The 22,133-nt window shown below is 50.3% G+C and overlaps 1 protein-coding gene across 1 annotated transcript in view; it reads right to left on the bottom strand.

Annotated features, from left to right (window-relative positions):
• Positions 1-945: 945 nt before the first annotated feature.
• The window catches only part of CNTNAP2 (contactin associated protein 2), a 1,160,842-nt gene continuing 1,139,654 nt past the window's right edge, over positions 946-22,133 (bottom strand). Inside the window, exons 23-24 of the mRNA XM_037035585.1 lie at positions 9,213-9,293; positions 946-5,857 (exon numbers count right to left, since the gene is read on the bottom strand). Of these exons, the coding sequence (XP_036891480.1) occupies positions 5,658-5,857; positions 9,213-9,293 (281 nt within the window). The 3' untranslated portion in view covers positions 946-5,657. The remainder of the gene's footprint in view (positions 5,858-9,212; positions 9,294-22,133) is intronic.

The following is a 22,133-nucleotide window of genomic DNA, read 5'->3' as shown; positions in this document are numbered from 1 at the left end:
TTCCCTGCCCCTCTACCCACCATGTAACACACATTGCCTTAAGCAAAACAAAGTCCCTCCCCTCCTGGAGCTCACAGGCCCCCACGTGGTGGGAAAGGAAGTCAGCACATCCTGGCTCTAACGCTCTTGTTGCGTGCATGCACTCATGCCCGTGTGTGTGAGTGTGTGTGTGTGTGCGTGTGTGTAGCCTGGACCTGCCGGCTGCCCCTTTAAACATGGGTTTGTCGGGAACTTTTAGAAGGGCTCATTGCCTGTTCTCAAGGGACTTGATGACATTCTCTCTGTACCTGTTGGGAGCAGAATCATGACCAAGCACCTCACGGCACGATGCCTTCTAAAGAGATCGCGGTACACTGGCTATCCACTGGCCTGCACACCACTGGGTGGGTACGTCTAAAGGCTCCATGGAGAACAGATTCAAGGAAGCGGCTTCCCAATGGTAGCAGAAGACTAGAAAGTGGGAGCAGTGAGTTAGGACGGCAGCTCTTACTACACACCAAGTACCGTTAGGAAGACTGGCACCTCCAGACGCGGCTCAAGTCCCAGCTGTCTAGTCCACCGGCCTGCGTCCGTGTGTCCATCCGCCAGTGCTACTTCCTCATTTCCAATAAGGCTCAGAATGCACTCTGCACCCTGCTGAGCTCCAACCACATTTTATCAAGCTGTGTGTCCATTAAACCCAAACAGGAAGCCAATACCCACCAAGCTACTTTAAGACCAGTGTGAGTGGGGAGGAAGGAGTGGCCAAGGCAGGTTCACAGTGGGTGCGTCCACGCAATACCCATCTTCGAGGAGGGGCTGTAGCTCCCCAGCTTCTGGAAGGATTGTATTCCCAGGAGATGTGCACTCAGGGCTTGGGGGTGCCTTAGCTGAAGGCTGATGGTGGCCTCCACCAGAATCGAAGTTGAACAGAACACAAAGAATCACATTTAGGATAATTAAAACTATTTTGGATTTGTTTTTATTTATCAACCTGGTGTCTAATATAATTTTAGTTAAATGAAGACATTCACAAAGAATATTAGGCATACATACATAATTCCCTTCGTTCATTCTAGTTTACATGCTGTTGCTTTTAGAGAGTGAAATTTCCTGTTATTTCACAGGGATGGAGCCCCAACTGACTTTACAGAAAGAATATGTAGCCCAACTTTTCACGAGGCCAAGAGGCCAACTTCCGTAGTCACTGTGCTCACTGAACAAATGGAAAACCCGAAGGAGTGAAACTCGGGATCGGTGACACTGAGAACCACTTCTGAGCCTCCCGGAGAGGGGCTTCCGTGTTTTCGTGGCCACCGCGGTCCAGCGTTCACTGCAGAGAAGCGGAGGCTCGGAAGCGGTGCAGACCATCTACAGAGGCCTGGTCTGAAAGCACCCTCTCCTCCGGAAAACGAACTTGTAGGCGCATGTTAGACATTAATGCCGGGGTGCCCCTCTGTCCCGATTGCCTTCTGCCAGTCTTTGCTCAGACAGAGTTAACCGGCTGTCCAACGCGGCTTCCCTATTTCATGGACGAGCTGTTCACACGCACACCACTTGTCTCCAGGAAACGCTGCTGGGAAAGGAATCAGGCTTTCCAACATGACCGGCAGGTTATGCAAAGAGCTGCATTTGTTTCTCATGCTGTCTAATTTCTCAGCCAGTCCAGTCACACGCAGGGAGGCTCACGCAGGGCGACCCGAGGGCTTTAGGCGAGCGCAGCCTGGTTTCTCTGGCCTTGGGCTGTGTGTGTGGCCTCCCCGCTGTGCTGACAGCAGCTCGCCTCATAAATAACTCAGCTGTTGCTCAGCAATGCCCTGCATGGCTCCACCTTCCTGGTTTCTAGCTATGGGGCTTACAAATGCAGGCCAGAAAGTGCGTCTCTGCGAGGCGCCACGGACTCGGGCCTTAGCGTCTGCATCTCGGTGTTCTGCAGTCAAGAACCAGTGCCCCTCAAGACCGTCGCATAAAGCAAGTAGAACAGATTCAGCTCAAACACCAGCAAAGGAAGACAGAGGTTCAGCGACTTGGTGAAGGTCACACAGCAGGGGAGGGAGAGAGAGAAGGGGTTAGGACCCTGCGGGGGTCCTCGCTCCCCAGATATCACTAAAAATGGTGCCCGTTGATTTCCTACGCACTTCCCAATGTACTGGGACTAGCACTGTGCGACCTGTTCTGGCTGGCTGACAGGAATTCAAATTAGTAATTCAATTTGGTAACCTGCTGCCCCTCTTTCTGAAAACAGCTTGGGAGGATGGTGAAAACAAGAAGATGGGAAGAGGTTCATATCAGGCGCTAAGCGTTTGTAGGCGGGAGACATAAAGGAACCATGAAAACATTTACGCTGTAGGAACACGTGGAAGACTAGGAAAGTGCTGATCCCGTTATAGAAGGAGGTCCAAGCGTCTCCCTGACCTCACCCTGATGCTGTGCTCTCAGGTCTGGTAGCTGTTAGCTTCCCCTCAAGTGCATGCCGGGCACAGCTGGTGGCTTTGTGCCCGCTCTGCACTGGAGCCTGGTGGTTCCACGGGAACATGAAGTCTCCTTGGCGGGCGCCAAGCCTTTCTCCTGTGCCCCTGAACCCCTGCTCCCGTTGGTCCTGGCTGCTCATCTGTCAAGTGCGGTGCAACAGGGCCTTTCCCAACAGAGGCACCCACGCCCTCGTTTCCAGCTCTTCAGCTTCAGCTTCACCTAAGTCGCTTTTCTGAGTGGTTGGTTGGAAGCCACGAGGGTAAATACAGTCTTACAAAGAAGGGCCAGAGCAGAGCGTAACCATAAAAATGGAGCGAGTCTCTTTGAGCTCCAGGGAATATCTTATCTTGAGAGCTTACAATGGCACTGGTTTTACACTCCTCCAAAGTCCTCACTCCTGGCTTCTCAAAACATGGGTGCTTGCTTCGTGCACAGAAGATGCTTCCTGCATGAACAGCCCTAAAAGACTTTTTTGTTTTTTTTGCCTGTTATTATTATGTAAAGATGTGCTGCCGCTAGCCTTTTGTGCTTGATCGATAACGCATGGGATGGTGGGTGTCTAGACTCCGGGGACTGCGACTGACGAGGCAGGGCTGTGGGCCCTGAGTGTGGGCCCCGCTGCCCGCCTGTCCAGGCTGCCCTGCCCTACACTTTCCAGGGAGGAGGCTGGGGAAAAGCTGGTTTCCTTTCTTCACGTAAGCAAAGGATTTACCACTTAGAATGTGCTGGATGCAGCCTTCCCAGACAGACGTGGGAACTACCTCGAAGCCCACAGTCCCAAAGAGAAGCCAAGATTTTCAGCATCGTTTGACCCTTCGTACCTCATCCACCTTTTTGTGTCCTGCCCGCTGGCCGGAGGGTGACGCCCTAAAGGGCAGAGACTGTCACACCTCTGTGCACGTGCAATGTCCCCAGTGATGGCGATCCCGGCTGGCATTCCAGTGCCCTCAGTGTGGAAAGTTGGTCAGAGAAGCGTTGGGCATTGCCTTTAACATTCTGTAGCAGGAGTGGAAAGGAGAGAGGAAGGAGGAAGGCCGAGGACATTTCAGCATCAGAGGGTCCCTAGCGCAGAGAGAACAGAACCATCAAGGGAAACGCAGGACGTAATCAATGTCCATCATGATTTGTCAAGTACAAAGGTTGCGCCTTTTTAAAAATTGTGGTTTTCAGCAATCGGAAACCTTTCTGTAACATACGGTCTAAAATTCGCTTTTTCAGTGTGACAATAATGAAAGAACCACAAATGGCAGTCATCTCGGTTCAGTCAATAGCCATTGCTTCCAGCGTTGTTTGTGAAGGTTACAGTGCTCTGATGTCTGGTCCCGTTAATTGCTTCTCATTTGGGATGCACTTTATGGAAGAGCGATCAAGGCTGTTCTCAGAGAAGGGGGTTCGTGAAAGTGCCTGAGGTCAGTGACTGGGAAGGGTGTTCCGCCGCCCGTTGGTTCTGCCGCCCTGACTTGAGCGGGCCCAGAGCCTCCTGTGCGATGTGCCACGTTCTTGCGCCACGAGCCTGGCAGCTCTGGACGACACTTTTCCTGCTCGAGACATTGAGGTCCTGCAGTAAGTCAGGCCTACCACGTATCTTGAGAAGTGTGCACGTACAACCCAAGCAAACTAGAACTTCCATCTTACTGAGGAAGGCTATCAGAAAAACAGCATTCACACCTTTTTACCTCATCACACCTAGCAGGAGAAGGAAAAAGGTGATCGAACGTTGGGAGTCTAAAGAAATTTTAAAAAGCATTTATTAAGCCTAAGAGCCTGAACTGTACTGACTATAAATGGCAGTTATTCTAGAAATAACTTCTATGCAATCTTTTATTAAATGAATGAAATTATTTTTTAGATGTTCCAATAGGAGCTTTGTCACATTGGTTTACACATGATTATTTTTTAAATAAAACCGAGGAGTTACTTGTTGAGATAAGTTGGTCACGATTCCTGATTAAACTGAGGAGTGGCTGACTTGACAGGTACATTCTCTGAGAAGCAACAGCTCCAACCAGGCTGGTACTGAACCAGAGCTGCGAACGTGTCTGCCAGAGAAGATCCAGACCAAGGCAGCCTGTCCACTGCAGATGGGACAATCCAGGAGCAGATGACATAAAACATGGCCGTGCTTTCCCCCTGATGACTCCAGAGAACATCACTAATAACAGCAGTCATAAGTTGGCTTTATTGTGGAGTGTCCGGTCACCGTCTGTGATTTTGTCACGGGGACTTAAAAACTAGAGACTTAGAGCAAAATGAGGACTGCCTACTTCCGCACTCACCAGGAGGTGTGGGCACTCTTGCTGCCACTATGAGAGACAGAGCAAATGAACTGCAACATCCGGTTCTAATTCCCCCGTGAGGGGCATACACACCCGTGCAAGGTGACCCGGTAATGCTGCAGGTAAAGCCTAGGAGAAATCTTTAGTAACAGTCGGTCACCAGTGGTAGGTCCAGATATCCAACAGGTGTAGGACCACAAACATGGAACAACGTGCTCTTGCCGAATCGATGAAGAACAAGACCGACAACCCCGACGGGGAAGTACTTGCCCAGGCGCTGCAGGCGTCTCCGTGGGGCCGCCGGTCCTGACCGCTGCCACACGCCTTCCTCCTCTGACTGCTTCCGGCAGGAGCTCTCGGAAAACTGGCAGAGGTGGAGGTCTCTTTGGAAACTGGTGAGCAGCAGGTTCTCTTTGCCCCTTTCTTTCCTTCTCCAGTTGACAGGACACCAAAAGAAACAGTGTATGAACATGAACTAGTAACTGCAATAGCCCACTGACAGCTGGCTGTGTGCAAAAGGAAGAGAACGCTGGGGACCGTGTGTCTGTGCATCGGCTTTCCTCAAAACAAACAAACAAAAATCCACCTTCTAAGGGCTCTTAAAAACGTAGAAAACTTGCCCTGTTACCGTGAGTTTTTAGAACACCTCTAAACATACACAAAATAAAACAGATATTACCTACAAACTTCAACCATTGCTTAAACTCTAAAAGCATTTTTGTATTATTTTTTTTCATACAGAAGGGAAAACAGCTATAAGAAATATTAAAAAGTATTACTTTGTGTGTGTGTGTGGCGATCCATCTCAGGAATCTTCCGTTGCTTCCCTCCCCCAACTTGTGCTGACATTTTCGAGGATGTGCCCAGGAGTATGAAGCAGGTGCGTTTGTGCCCCCTCCCGCCTCCCACCCGACGCCCGAGGGCCGCCCCTCAGATGAGCCACTCCCTTTTGCTCTCGTCAATGGTCTCTGTGAAGTTGGGGTCGTTGTTCATGATGGCAGCGTCTGCGCTCTCGGCGGACTCCGCCCCCTTCGCCTCGTTGGTGTGGTAGGTTCCTTTGTGGCGGAACATGTACCGGATGAGGAAGACCAAGGTGCAGAGGATGGTGAAGATCACCACAGCAATGACGCCTGGTGGAGACAGGACGGGCGACAGGGTCAACAAATCTTGTCTCTCCCCCAGCCTCCCCCCACCTCACCGTGGTTCCCTCGGATACCACCGTCTCCCATAAAAAACACACAACCAGCTCCAAAATCTAGCAGGGACGGGAATTGGACCGATTTACAATGACACTTGCACATTTCCACATTCTTCTCTCAGCAATTGATAGAACAATTAAACAAAATCAGCAAGAATATAGAAGACCTAAAGAAAACTATTAACAAACTTGACCTCAGCAACTAATACCAATCCTATGCATCTTTCTTAAAATAGGGGAGGAGGAAATCCTACTCAATTCATTTTATGAGGCCGTTTTGATGTCCTGACATCAAAACCAGACACATTATGAAAAAAGAAAACTGTAGGGCATTATTCCTCTTTAGCAATGTTTTAGTAAATGAAACCCAGCAATACGAAAAAAGAATATATTACAATGAAGTGGAGTTAATTCTAAGGATGCAAGATGGGTTTAATAGTAAAAAATAAAGCAATGTAATTTATCACATTAGGCAAATAAAGGAGAAACAAAAACATGTGATCATCTCAAAAGATGCAGAAAAAGCATATGCCAAATGTCACCCATTGATCATTAAACCTCTAGGGAACTATCTCAGGCTGTGAAAGGGGTCTATGAGAAACCTACAGCTAATACCCTCCTTAATGGTGAAGGGTTAAAGACATTCCCCTTAAAATATGGTAAATGCAAGAATGTCAGCTGTTAACACTTTTATCCACAATTGCACTGAAAGTCCTAGCCAGTACAATATAACAAGAAAAAGAAAAAAAAAAGAGGACAGATTGGGAAGAAGTAAAAACTCTTTATGCTCAGATGACGTGCTTATCGATGTGGAAAACTCTAAGGAATAAAAAAACGTTGCCAGAACTAACAGTGAATTTCGCAAAGTCACAGGAAACAAAGTCAATATATAACAGTCAACTGTATTTTTATATACAAGCAAGAAACACTAAGAAAACAGAAGTAAAAAAATAATACTATTTATAATAGAACAAACTTAATAACATCACTCACGACTGTATACTGAGAACCACAGAGCCTTGCTGAGAGAAACTGAAGAAGATCTAAATAAACGGATGAATGTACCATGTTCAAGGTCAATGCCATTGAGATGTTAGTTTGTAGCTCTAATGTAATCATGATGAAAGTCACAGCAAATTTTTTTGGTAGAAATTTATAAGCTGATTATAAATTCTATAAGCTGTTTATAATCCTTTGGCAAAGCAAAGGATATAGAGTAGCCAAAATAATTTTGGAAAAAAGAAATAATTGGAGAACTTATAAGACTTATTTCAAGACTTACTATAAAGATACAAAAATTAAATAAGCATGGGATTGATTAGGGAAAGTTATATAGATGAAAAAACCAAACAAACAGAGTAGAAAGTCCACAAAATAGACACATGCCGTCTGGTTATTGATTTTTACTAGAAGTTCCAAGGAAATTATCTTGTCTTTTTTCAACAAGGGGTCTTGGACTAACTAGGTATTTATTTGGAAAATGATGACTTTGACCTTCATCTCACACTATGTACAAACATGAACTCAAAGTGACTGTGGGCTCAATAATAAAACAAAAGCTATAAAACACAGTAAAATAGAAGAAAATCTTGACAACCTCTGGGTAGGCAGACTTCTTAGAATTTTTTAAAAAACCACAAACTATAAAAGGTTTAGAAAAATTGGACTTTATCAAAGTTAACATCTCCTGCTTTTCAAAAAATACCACTGGGAGAATAGAAAGGAAAGTCACGGACTAGGAGAACATATTTGCCTGACAAATAACTTGTATCCTGAATATAAAAAGAACTCTTGCCAATTGATAGCAAGAAGTCAAACAATCCAACAATCTCTTAATGGAGAATGATTTAGACACATACTTCACAAAAGATTTACAAATGACAATGTGTATACGAAAGATGTTCATCATTACTGGGCATCAGACGTTTGCACATTGAAACCACAACGAGATACCAGCACATCCTCCAGGGCGGCTAAAGTTAAGAAAACTGGCAATGCCAAATGCTGAGGAGGCTGTGGAGAAACTTAACCTTGTGGATATTGGATTATGGGAATGTAGAACGGTCCAATCACCTTGGACAACTATCATCTCCTTACCAAGTCAAATGCCCACTGTCTGTAACACGCAGCAATTGCACTCCTGCAACTTACCAAACAGAAATGAAAACTTCTGTTCTTACAAGGTCTGTAAAGACTACCCATAGCAGCTTTACTCCAAATAGCCCCGATCTGGAAACAAACTGAACGTCTACCGACAGGTGAGTGGATGAAACGCACGGTGGTACATTCACAAAGTGGAAACCAACTAGGAACTGGAATGGAGAACTACTGCTATGCAACGGTGGGACAGATCTCAGAGATGTCACGCGGAACGAAGAAATGAGGCAAACAGATCACGCACCATGGGACTCCATTGACGGGAAACTCTCAAAGAGGCAAAAGTAATCTGTGTGAGAAAAAGCAACCCAGGGGCCCCTTGCTTGGGAGGGGGGAGGGGGCAGGGGGAAGGACGGGCCACAAAGGGCGCAGCAGAGCTGCTCGTGGAAGGACAGTCCTGGATCTGCACTGTGGTGGTCAGGGGGTGTGGCGTCAGGAACATCAACCTGTTTCACTCGGTAAGTTGATCTTAACAAGGCAAAGGACAATGAGGATAAGGATTACACCAAGCTTTGGAATTGTGGCTAAGCAGCATTACATACACTACGGTTTTATTTATGCAGAAATTGTATCTGTGCATGCTGTACTCAGAGAGGCAGAAACACTTCTGTGAACTAAGGCAGAAGCCGGGAGAGGAGGAGGCAGGGCAGCAGGCTTATCAATACTGATCCGAGTGTGAGGGGCGATACCAGGGAGTCCGGATATGCTGCAGGGAGCCATGCTCAGAAAAGACGGGGGTAAACTGGGTACCCTAAACTGGACTGGCAGAGTGCTTCCCATTTCTGTGGCCAGCTATCCTGGACCATTTGGGATGAGAGAGAAGGGGTGAAAAAGGACAGGAGGGAAGACGGAAGTGTCCTGGCTATGGCCTCAGCTGTCTACTTACAGGTGAGATGCTGGCCAGCTCACCACTGTCATCCTTTTATGAGTCTGTGTCAGAAAGCAGCCAGGTCGCATTTACCGCTGCTTAGCCACATCTGCACTCTGAAATCTGGAGCTATATTTAAATAGCAAGTGAGTCACAGAAACTTAGACAACTGGTTTCTCCCCCCTGGACTATAATTCACTTGAAAACGACCACTTCCCACAGGTGAGGAGCCACCCGCAAGCCTGTTCTCTGCGTCACCTACCTCCGATGATGGCCGAGTTTCTGTTGACTCCATTCCTTATAGCTTGGCCTTGACCTGGATTATACGGGAAATCAGCACTGGCTGTAGGGAAAGAAATGAAAAGTCAGGTAGGAGGGTGAGGTAGACGGCTCATCCCAAGTCATCCGACACCTGTCTTTGCACAGGAGTCTTCCCTTCCTGCTTTCCCACGTGAGGTCTCCATTCCAGACAGACCGTCTGGGTCCTGTTTCCCGAGGACCCCAGCAGCCCGCCTGCGCGCCCGCTGGCTTCCCCCACATGCACAAGGCCTGGTGTGCACTGCGCCTTTGACAGCAGAGAACCTGACCCTACCCGGCTGCCTGCTCAGTCCCACTGAAGGACAAGCTTGCTCCTCAGTTCGGCTGGACTCTGCCTCCCACCCACTTTTATCCCTTTCAAAACTGGTGGCCTTGGCTATACTTACAGATGAGCTTCTTATAATGTACAGCATTCATTTGAAAAGTAATCATCTCTTGCTATTAATGTTTTACGTGGCTCTAATAAATCACTCCAGGAATGCTTTATAAGGGGGCAATATTTCATGATGGTGAGAAGACTGTTAATGGCGTAATAAATATTCCTTCCCCTATTATACAAAATAAGGATCAGTTGTATTAAGCTTATACATTTGTCTGAGATAAAGTAAATTTAAAGCTTGTGAAAGGCAAACAGACCCCGAAGCCTGTCCACAGGTCAGGAGAATTTAACTGCAGCAATGATTTCCTGTTTGCTGGGCTTGTGCGTGGGAAGTTCAGCTTTCAGTTAAATCTTCCACCAGGGGCAGCGTCTCCTGTGGCGAGTCACCTTAGTCTAACACGAACCGTGGCTACGGAATGGCATCCACGAATATTAAAATATCCACTAATATTAAACTTATTGGACATGGTTAAAAGTGTCCACACTGACGAAACAGACTTGTGTTGGGGTTCAGGGAGCATCTTGTTAAGGACTCAGGTTTTCTGAGGCTAGTTTATTTCTGGAGCTACAGACTTCCAAGGGCCCCAAGGGAGACCCTGGGTCCCACCAGCACGCACCATTTGATTCCTTCTCTCCTGGGCTTGAAATTCTTCCCTAGACCCAGGAAAATTTTCCTTCCTAGATGTACCATATCTCAAATTCACTCAGCTGTCAGTACCACTCAAACCTGTTGATGGGATTAGAACCACAGACTCTAAGAAAGGTACCAATGACAGAGAGCTGAGCTCAGAGCCCCTGGACTTTCCATGTCCCTCCAAGTCTTTAACTGGTGGACGCGGAAGACACTTCTCAGTGTCATTCGCTGGTTTTAACTGGTCCAGTCCTCAATCTAGTGACATGCGTGGGGTGCCAGGCGGGCTGTGGAGGGACCAGCCTCCGTCAGCCAGGGTGGGCGGGGCCTATGAGAGGAAGAGCCTCTTTTAGGGGAGAAACGTTTGCTTTGATTGGAACACACTGAGTCTGAGGTGTCTCCAGGACACTCTGGTTACTAGACGTTTGGGTATTTTGTGAGTAGGGTCCTAGTTCTTGGCTGCTTTTGAAAAACACAGAGATCTCCTGTCCTCCTTTAAATAATATGAACCTTCAAAACACATTAAGGACAGGGACAGAAATTCACAGTGGTAATTCTGTGATAATGTGTGACATCCACAAAACTAGGAAACTGTTTGCTTTTCTGCTTCAGGTCACGTGAATGGTAGAACACAGCACAGTTTCTCTCTTCTCCAAAATCTGCTTCCACAAAACGGCAGAAAATGCAGATTTGGGGAGAGACTGAGAGGCCTCTCCCTGGTTCCCTTGAAATTACTGAGGTAGCAGCCATGGAAGGTGGGGGTGTAACCGGAGATGACCGAGGAGAATGACCGGGGCTGGCAGAGGACATTCAAATCACCCCAGGACTGCCTTTGGTAAGAAATCGGAACACTCTGGCACACAGAGCAAGGCTGCCCTCCAGCTGAAGTTTCTCCCACCTCCTCCCCCATGGAGCCCCCTCCCCACTCAGCAGCCCAGCGGCACGCACGCCTGGTGCTCCAGCGACGTGCCTTTGCGCACGCACATGGCTCTCTGTCCATCGGATCTCACCTCTTCCCTGAGGCTGTCCTCAGCCACCTCCCATTATGTGTCTGGCCCTCTTTTCCATGGCTGTCATCTTAATTCTTGTCACTCCCTGTGCAGTAGCCACCCTGTTAAAGGCAGGGGCCGATCCTCATTGTGTCTGCGGTCCCAGTGACAAACAGTGCAGGCAAAGAGCAGAGCATACTGGGTATTTGTTGGCTGGTGCCACGGAAACCCGGCCACTACGAGGTGTGTAAGTGTTTGTGTGGCCTCTTCTAACAGCGGTCTTGCACGCTGGCCTAAGTTTGGAAGTCAGCTGCCTGAGCTCGACCCGACCCTTAACAAGCAAGGCGACATTCTCATTCTTCCCAACAAAGGAGATGGGTGTCTTTAACACAGAATGGCTACTAACAAGTCCTGGGTCCACGAGCCTTTGGTGACTCTCCGAGAACAAGCAGTGAGAAGCCCTCGGGTACAAGAGAAGGCCTCACGAAATGCACGAGGAGGCTTCTGGTTTTTGCACAAGCATCCCTATGTTCATGGCCTTATTCACACTTAAGCCTGGCTGTCTTAATGCATGTGAGCGCTTACTTCCTTGAGGCAAAGCCACTTTACTCTGGCGAGCAGAGTGACGGCCATGTTAATAGAGACATTTCAAATGCTTTCATTGTAACTCTCCTTTCTCTTGAATACCAAGAGCCTCTCGGAGATGCACACACAGAGAAACGCGGATGCCTAGGAACATGCCTGGGTCCAGACCGCAGAGCTCATCCACAACACACGCTCCGTCCTGCGGCCAACTTCCCTGCCCCAGCCCGCCCCCAAGTTTGCTAGGAGAACAGGGCAATTCGGGTGGTGTGGCAGTACCAAGGCATCTCTGTTTGGGAAATGCAGTGAGTAGTTCAAAAGAGACTTTGGATATTAACGGTCTCAAGACCAGCCTTGCATCAAAGAGCTCTGATTTCGCGCCTCCTGGAAGCGTGTGTGTGTGTGTGTGTGTGTGTGTGTGTGTGTGTGTGTGTCTGCTTATCTCCCTTGCTGCTTGCTTGGTCATCACTGTTAGCCTATAGTCTGTGCTTCCTCGGTACCACCCCTCCGCTCCCAGCGCAGGACAGACAGAACGTGTTCCTGCAGGAATGGACGATTAGAGAGTCTTTGCCCATGAACTTGCTCATGACACAGCCTGGCTGAGGCTTCAGAGTCCATGAACGCACCACGGCCCTTCTCACCCAGAGAAGGCAGATGCGTCACAGACCTGCGTGTACACAGACGCCGACCAGGGTTGCTCTTTAACCCCAGAGCAGCCTCCCTCTCCCTCCCATGTGCGGGAAGTCCGAGAGCTCGGTGCTGGTACACATTTCCTTTCCCATCCCTCTGTCTTCAGGTTGGGGGGAGATGGGAGTAACAGCCCACGTACCTGTCAGGGCAGGCCTAGGGGAAGTTGCTCCCCATACGTGTACAGACACCATAACACGGTCAGTGCTAGGACTGAGTAAGAATGCCCTCTCCTCCCGACCCAAGAATCAAAAACGTGGCCGCTTTATTCCATTGCTACGGCAGGCTGCCCTTCCCTTTGCTACCTTCCTGGAGGTACTCACCAGGAAAGCAAGTGAGAGTCCGTCTGGCACTCTTCTGTCTGCGAGCTGGGCAGGGGCGAGTGTGGTGTCCTCCTCCGGGCAGCTGGGACAACCGGGGCTTCAGTGCCCGTGACCCATTCTGAACCCTACTGCCCAGATGTAAGGTGCCGAACACAACCAAGGCTGCCAGTGACGGGGAGGGGCTGTTTATATGTGACAACTAGTGAAGCTCTGAATTCTAGAATTACATGAAATTACACGTCATCAATTGCACTGACTACACCTTCGTCACATACGAATCTCCCCAGAGCCCAGGAGGGTGGGTGGTTTGTTACGGTGGAATCGACCTGAAGGGGTTTCCCTTCTCTTGTGGGGTGCAGAGTCAGTGGACATGAAATTCAATTTTGGGAACAAGGTCACTCCATCCCCACATGGGATGGGCATATTCATCCCACTTAGGAAGCTAAAAACGTGTCCGAGGCCCCATGACGGTAACGGGGGAGCCAGGGTTTGAACCAAGAAACTGGCTGCAGGAACCACTTGCAAACACCGAGCTGACCTGTCTCCGACTGTCAGCACCACTGAGCGCCCCACTGACTCAGCCCCGTAGGTTCTCTGTGCTTGGGGGCCCTGAGGGGGCCAGTGACACCAAAAGGCTCTGGCTGCAAAAACTGAGCAGGAAGAGACATTTATGTATGTGGCAAAGGCTGGTTCCACAAGACAGCAGTATCAGCAGAACCGTGCGGTAAACGGAGGACTCTGAACCCGTGTCGCAGAAGAACAGGAACCCAGTACCCCTGGGCCCAGACACCGACCCCTCAGGGGCCCGGCCAGCCCAGAGAGAACGGCGATCGCCATTCCAGGAACACTGGTGAAATCCTGCACAGCGCCTACTGGGCTTCAAAACATTCCTGTTGGGAGGTGACTTTTGGCTGCCTTCACAGAATGTGAAAAATTAATAGATGTTTCAAGGCAGGTGCTTAAGTACAGTAAGTGGAACTACGACAGTTTTAAGAACAGCATATTAAAGAGACATTTGAATTCTTTAGTCTCAAATTTCTTGCCTGTGCCGTCGAGCATGTAGGGAGAAGATGAAACAATAAAGCCTTTTTTTTTCTCCAGAATATAAATGAGGTAGTTGTGGTTCTTATTTATTACCTTTCAAAATACATAAAATTGCAGACTTTAGAACTGCTAATAAAACACATGGTGTAATGCATGTAAAAATGAACTGAGGTTATCTAACATGACCCCCCCACCCCGAATAAAAGGCACTAAAAGCTTTAGGCTGTCATTCATCAGGGACAAAAAAATTAGAGAGTAGCTGGCGTCTCCTGGAGAAAGTATCTCCATGGAAACCACTTGAGCTTCGGCATCTGAAGTGACAATCTGAGACCCGCCACTGAAACCGCCATTAGTCGCAGTCTGATTTCAACTGCAGCGCGGTTCTGTGGCGGGGTCTGGGCCCAACGGGGCGCCTGGACCTCCGTCCTCCTGCTTCTTTGTCCCAGCTCCCCGTGTTCTCTCCCTTCACCTTCGAGCGGTACAGGGGGACATTATGTTTCCGAACTAATTTGTCTGAAGCATTCACTACTGACTGATGTCTTAGAAAGACACGATGAAAGCCAACAGTTGGTGACTGAGATGCCGAAGCCCTAAGGGGCTCCTGGCTGCAGCCGGTCACGGGTGCAGGAGGCAGGGGTGTGCAGGGTGGCAGGTTTCTGCCTGGGAACCACAAACACTGGCCCGCGCCCACGTGAGCCTGGATCTTGCATCTGTGCGCACACCCTTCACCTCGGTTTGTGCAGAAAGCTAGCCACCCAGAATTCTGACTTCAAAGCAGGGAGACATTATGAAGTGTTGGCTTCTGACAAGTTAAGCAAAAACCTTCCATTTTTAGCCCAGGTGAGTGTCCACGATCTCGTGATCCGGAGGGGCTCGTGAGGTGAGAAGAAACAGAATAAAGGAACCTGACATCTGCTACAGGTCCTGGTTGTTTACATAAGGCCCGCTTTTCCACCAAAGGACTGAACGCGTGAACTACTCTGTTAGACTCCCTCCTTCCAGTGTTTTTCTTTTAAAGCCAATTTCTGAGTTGTCTCAATTGCCTTTCAGGGAAAAGATTTACTGACACTCCCAGGCTAGGCTGACATTACGTTCTTTTGTCTGAGTAAGTATAAATAGGTACTTTAATAGAAAATAGCTCGTTATCGACAGAAGCTCCGACTTTGTGTTCTGTAATGTCAACACAGAGGTACACCGCGTGGTCTCCGTTTCCATGTTAAACAGGGATGTCTTCCTGTTCCTCGGGTGGGCCACTCACTTCTTCTTTTGTTAGTAGGAACTGTTCAGGAGTTAACTGTCAAAGCTGTCATCGGTTCCTGGCTGGTGTAGCTCAGTGGATTGAGCCCGGGCCTGCGAACCACACGATTGCGGTTCGATTCCCAGTCAGGGCACATGCCTGGGTTGCAGGCCAGTTCCCAGCAGGGAACTCACGAGAAGCAACCATACATTGATATTTCTCTCCTTTTCTCCTTCCCTTCCCCTCTAAAGATAAATAAATAAATCTTTTAAAAAGCTGTTGTCAGGTACCAATATGGGCACCTGAGGGTCACATGGTCACAGCAGCTTTTCATCCCAGGCCGTCTCTGCGTCTGAGGAGGGATGCATTCAGGTCACGGTCACGTAGCTGGTAGGTGCCGAGGCCTCTACTGCCGAGTCTCGGGACTCATCAGGACTCTTCCCATGTGTCTGACTGCAGTTCTCACAATGAGCCTCGGAGGTACAGAGCAGGGGGCCCCTGAGCGAGGAGCTAGGAAGGCCTGCGTGTGGCATGTCCTTTCCTTAAGGAGCCACCAAGGTCCTCTCTTCATCTCTGCCACAGGGTGTTACAGAGTCATGGTGGTGGTGACAGGAGTGTAAGAATGCAGAGGTCCCAAATCTGGGGGGCGTGATACACTTGGGAGGTACCCCTGGGACCCTTTTCCAACAGGTAAGCCATTTCCAGATGGACCTCAGCAGCAGCAGGACCCCCTGCAGGGCCGTCCCCTCCTGCTCAGAGAGGGTGCTGGAGGTTGGCGGGGAGACACCCCTGTACCGGGCGGCTGGCGGCTCTTTAGGCTCTTTCCTCTTCCTTGCACCCCATTCTCAGGTGCCTTTAAGAGGAACAAACAAACTCATCTCTGAGAGTTCTGGTGGGGAGCTCTCAAATGCCGAGGTGCATACAAACCACCTGGGCTGGTGTTAACACGGGGGTTCTGACTGGCTGGTCTGGGCGGGGCCTGGGCACCCGCATCTCTCCCGAGTGGTCGGGTGCTTGACCATGACTCACTCTTGAGCCTCGCATGAAGCTGTAACCGAGACCCGCGGGGGTCCAGGGGTCCAGGGCTCCAGCTGGTCTCGGGTGAGTGTGTTATGATGTAATTTGGTGCCCGAGAGGAACATGAAATAACTCCTTCTGAGTATCTCATCTTTCTTTTTCCTTCCAGAGTTCCTGGTGTGCCTTTAATGATTTACACAGCAGACCATCCATGGTTCTGTTCCCTTCAGCCTCGTTTCTATCTGGGGTTGTGAAAGCCGCAACAGAACACAGCTTCAGTTTCGGGGTGCAGTTCTTCAGGGTTCTGAATGCAGGGAAGAAGCCTTACTCCCGGGTGTTCAGGGGCCCATGAACAGCCCAGGGAGGGGGTTGACGAGCAGTTATCTCGGGCAGCTCCCCGGAGGCCCCTCTTGGTTGGAAACAAAAGTGCAAGTCCACTCTCCCCAGCAGGTGGGCCAGGGAGGGAGAGCCTGCCCCCCTCCCCCGCCCCCCGTGGACGTGTTCAAAGGCACGTGCAGGAGAGAACAGGCCTATTTTGAACGATGCTGGGTTGCTGATTTTTCTGAAGTTTATCGGTTTGTGTTTTGGGAAGAGTTCCTGTCTCCTGGCCGCTGGTTCTTGTGCGGGTGGGGGTGTGAGGGGACAGACGCAGCAGCTCAGGGTGCGACGCCTGGCCACCCAGGTGTCAAATGCCCGAAAGCACCAGAGCCACTGTCTGTCCCTTGATGAAAAGCTGGGTCACAGTGGTAGACGTTGATGAATCCCGTGACACTGGGGCTCTGCTGGCCCAGCAGTGGCTGTGGGGTTTCCTCATGGCAAGGCAGTGCTGGCCAGGACAGGCTGCCTGCTGGATGGGGGCCCAGCCCCGCCCACTCTCTAAGGGCAGGGTGGTTGGGAAAGTAACCACAGTGCGAAGTTAACGCCACCAAACGTAGGGCAAAGGCCTTTAAAGACATTTCCCTGATGTTTTCTCTGAGACCACGGTCAAGGGCTGGTGCTGTTCTTGAGGTGTCCAGGACTCTAGGGAGCTATTTACTGCCTTCAGGTCACCTCCANTCTTGAGCCTCGCATGAAGCTGTAACCGAGACCCGCGGGGGTCCAGGGGTCCAGGGCTCCAGCTGGTCTCGGGTGAGTGTGTTATGATGTAATTTGGTGCCCGAGAGGAACATGAAATAACTCCTTCTGAGTATCTCATCTTTCTTTTTCCTTCCAGAGTTCCTGGTGTGCCTTTAATGATTTACACAGCAGACCATCCATGGTTCTGTTCCCTTCAGCCTCGTTTCTATCTGGGGTTGTGAAAGCCGCAACAGAACACAGCTTCAGTTTCGGGGTGCAGTTCTTCAGGGTTCTGAATGCAGGGAAGAAGCCTTACTCCCGGGTGTTCAGGGGCCCATGAACAGCCCAGGGAGGGGGTTGACGAGCAGTTATCTCGGGCAGCTCCCCGGAGGCCCCTCTTGGTTGGAAACAAAAGTGCAAGTCCGCTCTCCCCAGCAGGTGGTCCAGGGAGGGAGAGCCTGCCCCCCCCCCGCCCCCCGTGGACGTGTTCAAAGGCACGTGCGGGAGAGAACAGGCCTATTTTGAACGATGCTGGGTTGCTGATTTTTCTGAACTTTATCGGTTTGTGTTTTGGGAAGAGTTCCTGTCTCCTGGCCGCTGGTTCTTGTGCGGGTGGGGGTGTGCCGGGACAGATGCAGCAGCTCAGGGTGCGACGCCTGGCTACCCAGGTGTCAAACGCCCGAAAGCACCAGAGCCACTGTCTGTCCCTTGATGAAAAGCTGGGTCACAGTGGTAGACGTTGATGAATCCCGTGACACTGGGGCTCTGCTGGCCCAGCAGTGGCTGTGGGGTTTCCTCATGGCAAGGCAGTGCTGGCCAGGACAGGCTGCCTGCTGGATGGGGGCCCAGCCCCGCCCACTCTCTAAGGGCAGGGTGGTTGGGAAAGTAACCACAGTGCGAAGTTAACGCCACCAAACGTAGGGCAAAGGCCTTTAAAGACATTTCCCTGATGTTTTCTCTGAGACCACGGTCAAGGGCTGGTGCTGTTCTTGAGGTGTCCAGGACTCTAGGGAGCTATTTACTGCCTTCAGGTCACCTCCACCGGGCCCTGGGCAAGGGTCAGAAAAGGCTTTGGACTTCCACACCTGACAGCTTGGGAGCTTGGTTACAGTAAGTTTTTGACCCCCTAAAATCTAGTTAAAAGACAAGTTTCATCATTTGTGAGCATCCTGAGGCCCATTTAATCATCTGAAGAGCCAGGCGAGGGCAGAAGGGTCTCCCCTCACTTCCCCCTTGTGAATTTCTAGTCCATTCAAGGGCCACAACTGGCCTTTTTCTGAAGAAAACAAATATTGCCGATTTGCTTTTGTCCTCATCTGTGTCTTTCAAGGTAAGCGCAGTGAAGAACAGAACGCATATGAGAAAACGCCTCGTCTGCTGCTGGGACCGCTCTCAGTCTGCGGACGGCGTCCTCAGCTTCCGATGATGCGTGTGCTCCTGCACCCGGACTCGCCGTCAATATTCACACGGCCTTGGCCTTCTAGGACGTGTGCTGCAATGGCTCTTTCACTGAAACTGACTCCTCTTTCCTAAGTGTTCAGAAACCAGAACACAGAGGAGGAGGGTTTCCGAGAACACTGTGCCGTCCACCCAGATCCAGCCTGCTGACTGATTCTGGCTCCGCTGTGCGGTCTATTAGAAAGGGGGCCGCGAGCAGAGCCAGGGCGCTGTGAAAGCTAATTCTGCATGTATGTTAAGTCTTTTATCAACGCCCAGCAGGGCTCGTGCTATGAAACACTCCTTTCAGCTGCGTTAGCAGAAATGAAGACATGCGATTCCAACCCTAAGACGTGTCTTGTCTTCCCAGGAGGCTGACCTCAGAAAACTGACGCTCCCACCCGCACGCCGGGTACTGCCCTTGTCTGGTGAACTGTTCTCTTCCTGAACTAACCTCAGATCTCAAAAGACAAGGCTTTGCTCGTTGGCAGGTGGAATGGTGCATGGCTGTCGAAGAAACCCGGGGAGATAAAAGGTTCCTACCGCTTCCCAGTGCTTCCCTGCAAATGGACTCCTCCTGGGTGCCCCTTCCAACACGAGCCAGGTGGCTCTCTCACAGGCCTGCCTCTCGCTCATGTCAACAGACTGCGAAAAATGCTTAACTGGGTCCCGCCGTCCTAGACATGACTTAGTCCAGATCAAAAAGGACACATTAAAAAATGTAAAGAAGAGCAAGTGTGCTGAGCTGCAGGACTCTCACCTACAGGCGTGCAAGGTGCTCATGAGTTCAGAATTCTGCCTTAGATCCAAGGGACGGATGGCAGACACTTGGGAGACAGTTCAGAACAAAGAACTGGAATAGATTCAAATCTGATTATTTTCATCGAGAGGAAGGAAAAGTGGGGAGGGTGTGGGAGGCACACCTGAAATCCAGACCTGGCAATGCGCATCTCCGTGTGCCTTTGAGCAGGCGCTGTACGCAGGTGGCCGGTCCCCAGGCCCGGCTACACAGCAAGGGTGTGGGGAGCGGGGCAGGTCGGGAGTCTGCAGTCTGCAGGAACGCTGTGTGCGGCAGACACTCCGCCCTCCCCGAGGGTCTGCAGGCACTCGCTTTCCCCGAGTCTCATTTTCCTCATCTGCAAAACGGGGCTCACCGTGTCCTCTCACACATACAGGGCCACCGTGGGTCACACAAATGATGCCCTGATAGCATTTCAGCAGTGATGTCCCTTTACAATTGAAGCTGCCACTGTTCCTGTTTCTCTCCTTTGCGTTTGTTAAAAGGTGATGTTCCCATGTCAATTGCTGAAAACCGCTCTGTGTCCTCCCCAAGAGTGGACGAAACGTCGGAGCAGTTCATTCTGTTTAAAATAGCTGCGCCCCACGCTCACATGGGCTTCACGTACATTCCTGTTCAGCGTGAAGCTGATCTTACTTCCCCCTGAGCCTTCCAGGCAGAAACTGGGCAGCAAAATTGAGAAGCCGCCCGGTCTGTCCCGTTTCTGGACAGTAAGTCTGGCAGGAGGGCATCGGCACAGTCTCCGGTGACCCGCTGTTTGCTCAGTGACTTCCCTCTGAAGAGCAGATGCCACTGGGCCTAAACTTCGTCTGAACGACGTCTCTGCAACGTCAGATGTCACAGCCAATGACACAAGGGCCCTGCTGGCCAGCAGAGGTGGAACTAGCCTTTCTGGGTGGTAGCTGGCGGGGATTCCCTGGGAAAATTCACACCTGGAGATCCCAGGGACAGCCTTTCTGAATGGCAAGTCGGTGAAGGAGGTGGCGCCCAGTCAGCCTGGACAGTGTTATTCACGCACAAGAATGTTCGTGGACAGACACATGTCTGTGGACAACGGAAATCTACTTCATTTTCATCGGCCTCTGGTAACACTTCTGTGGCACAAAAACAAGACGGGACTTGCTGGAGTCAGAGACGTTGCCATAGCAACACAGACGCCCGTGTTTCCTGCACTTCCCCAGCCCCAGGGGATGGAGACCACAATGGAGAAGCTGGCCAGGCACCTCCCTCAAAGGAGGTCCTCTCTGAGGACCCCACCAGGTGGGTGGCAGGAGGGGGGCGAGCACAGAGAGAAGACTGGGGGAGCACCCTGCCCTCCTTGGTGCTCCAAATCTATTGTAAAGGACAAGAGAAAGATGGGTGGAAAGAGAAGCGGAGGGAAACTGGGACTGAGAGAGATGCCCACAGAGGGAGGAAACAAGGACCCAGAGCTGGATGTCTGTGACCCTTTTGATTTATTTGCAGTGGAGGTTCAGAGAGTTACGAAAGAACAGGGCCCGGGAGGGAGGGCAGCCTCCTGACACGTTGGAGTGACCAGGACGCAGCACGAGGAGGAGGGGACCATGTGCAGGGCACCAACCCCGTCGCCCTCCCCTGGAGCTGCTGACGTGAGGCTGGCTCACCCTCCATTTCTTCACCGGGGCCCCTGCTGCTTGGCAAGACACTGGCTTGACAGACCCGTCCTTCCGGGCTGTGGGGATGCTGCGGCAACCGAAGGCGGCCTCTACAGTCTTCCCAGGCCCCTTAGATAAAAGTCTAGTAAAAAATATTCATGCTGAGACATCGCCTGCAGAATGCGCAGTCTTGGAGCTGGGGTCAGCAGTGAGCGTGTTGGGCTCAGAGCTGAGATTTGGTAACTGTGACCCATACTCCTCTGTACAAAGATAATGTGCCATCCCCTCCAAGTGAAAATGAGACCCACATTCAAGTTGCAAAGTTAAAGAACAGCAAATATGACTTTGAAGAAGTCAACTGAAAGCAACTGGTAAACGCAAACAGAAAAATGATAGAACAAATAAATCAATCCAGAGCTGGTTCTTTGAAAAAATCGAGTCAAGAAGGAAAGGAGAAAACCCTAAACCTATTAATATAAAAAATAAGATTATGAAATTTTCTAGAGAAAGAAAATTAAATTAGCAAAAAACCCCTTATTTTGTTCACCTCTATGGAAATACATTTGAAAACCTACCATAAACACATACATTTTAGAAAAATATAAAGAAAAATTACCATCGATGAGATAGTGAATCTAATAAGCCCACAGTCACAAAAGGAAGGAAGAGAGATGCCAGCCAGCCATGCCTACAAACACAGGAAACAGAAGGGGACAGAGCCCTGGGGATTCTGAGGTGACGTCCATGAACTCACACGGGGACAGGTGGTGCCCGAGGGCTGTCACTCAGCGTGGCCGGTGGAGCTCACCTGCGAGCTTGTTAGGAAAGCAGAACTTCCAGTCCGGTCTCTGGCCTTGGAATCTGTATTCACTGACTTCCCCGGGTGACTCTAGCACATTAACGTTTGGACAGCACTTACTGGGGTTATTCCCTGGTCAGAGAACCGCGGAGGAGTCCAGGGTGGTGGGGCCGAGGGCTTGTCTGAGGCTCCGGGGAAAATGTGTTCCCACTCTCACTCCCTCGCGGTTGTAGGACTGAGGTCCCGCCGCCCGGTCACATTCCTGTCGCGTG

Source organism: Sturnira hondurensis, unplaced genomic scaffold (assembly GCF_014824575.4).
Source record: "Sturnira hondurensis isolate 20B ecotype Veracruz unplaced genomic scaffold, ASM1482457v3 Scaffold0022464, whole genome shotgun sequence".
Classification (NCBI taxonomy): domain Eukaryota; kingdom Metazoa; phylum Chordata; class Mammalia; order Chiroptera; family Phyllostomidae; genus Sturnira; species Sturnira hondurensis.
Note: the sequence above shows the minus strand (reverse complement) of the source record. Positions and strands in the feature narration are given on the sequence as shown.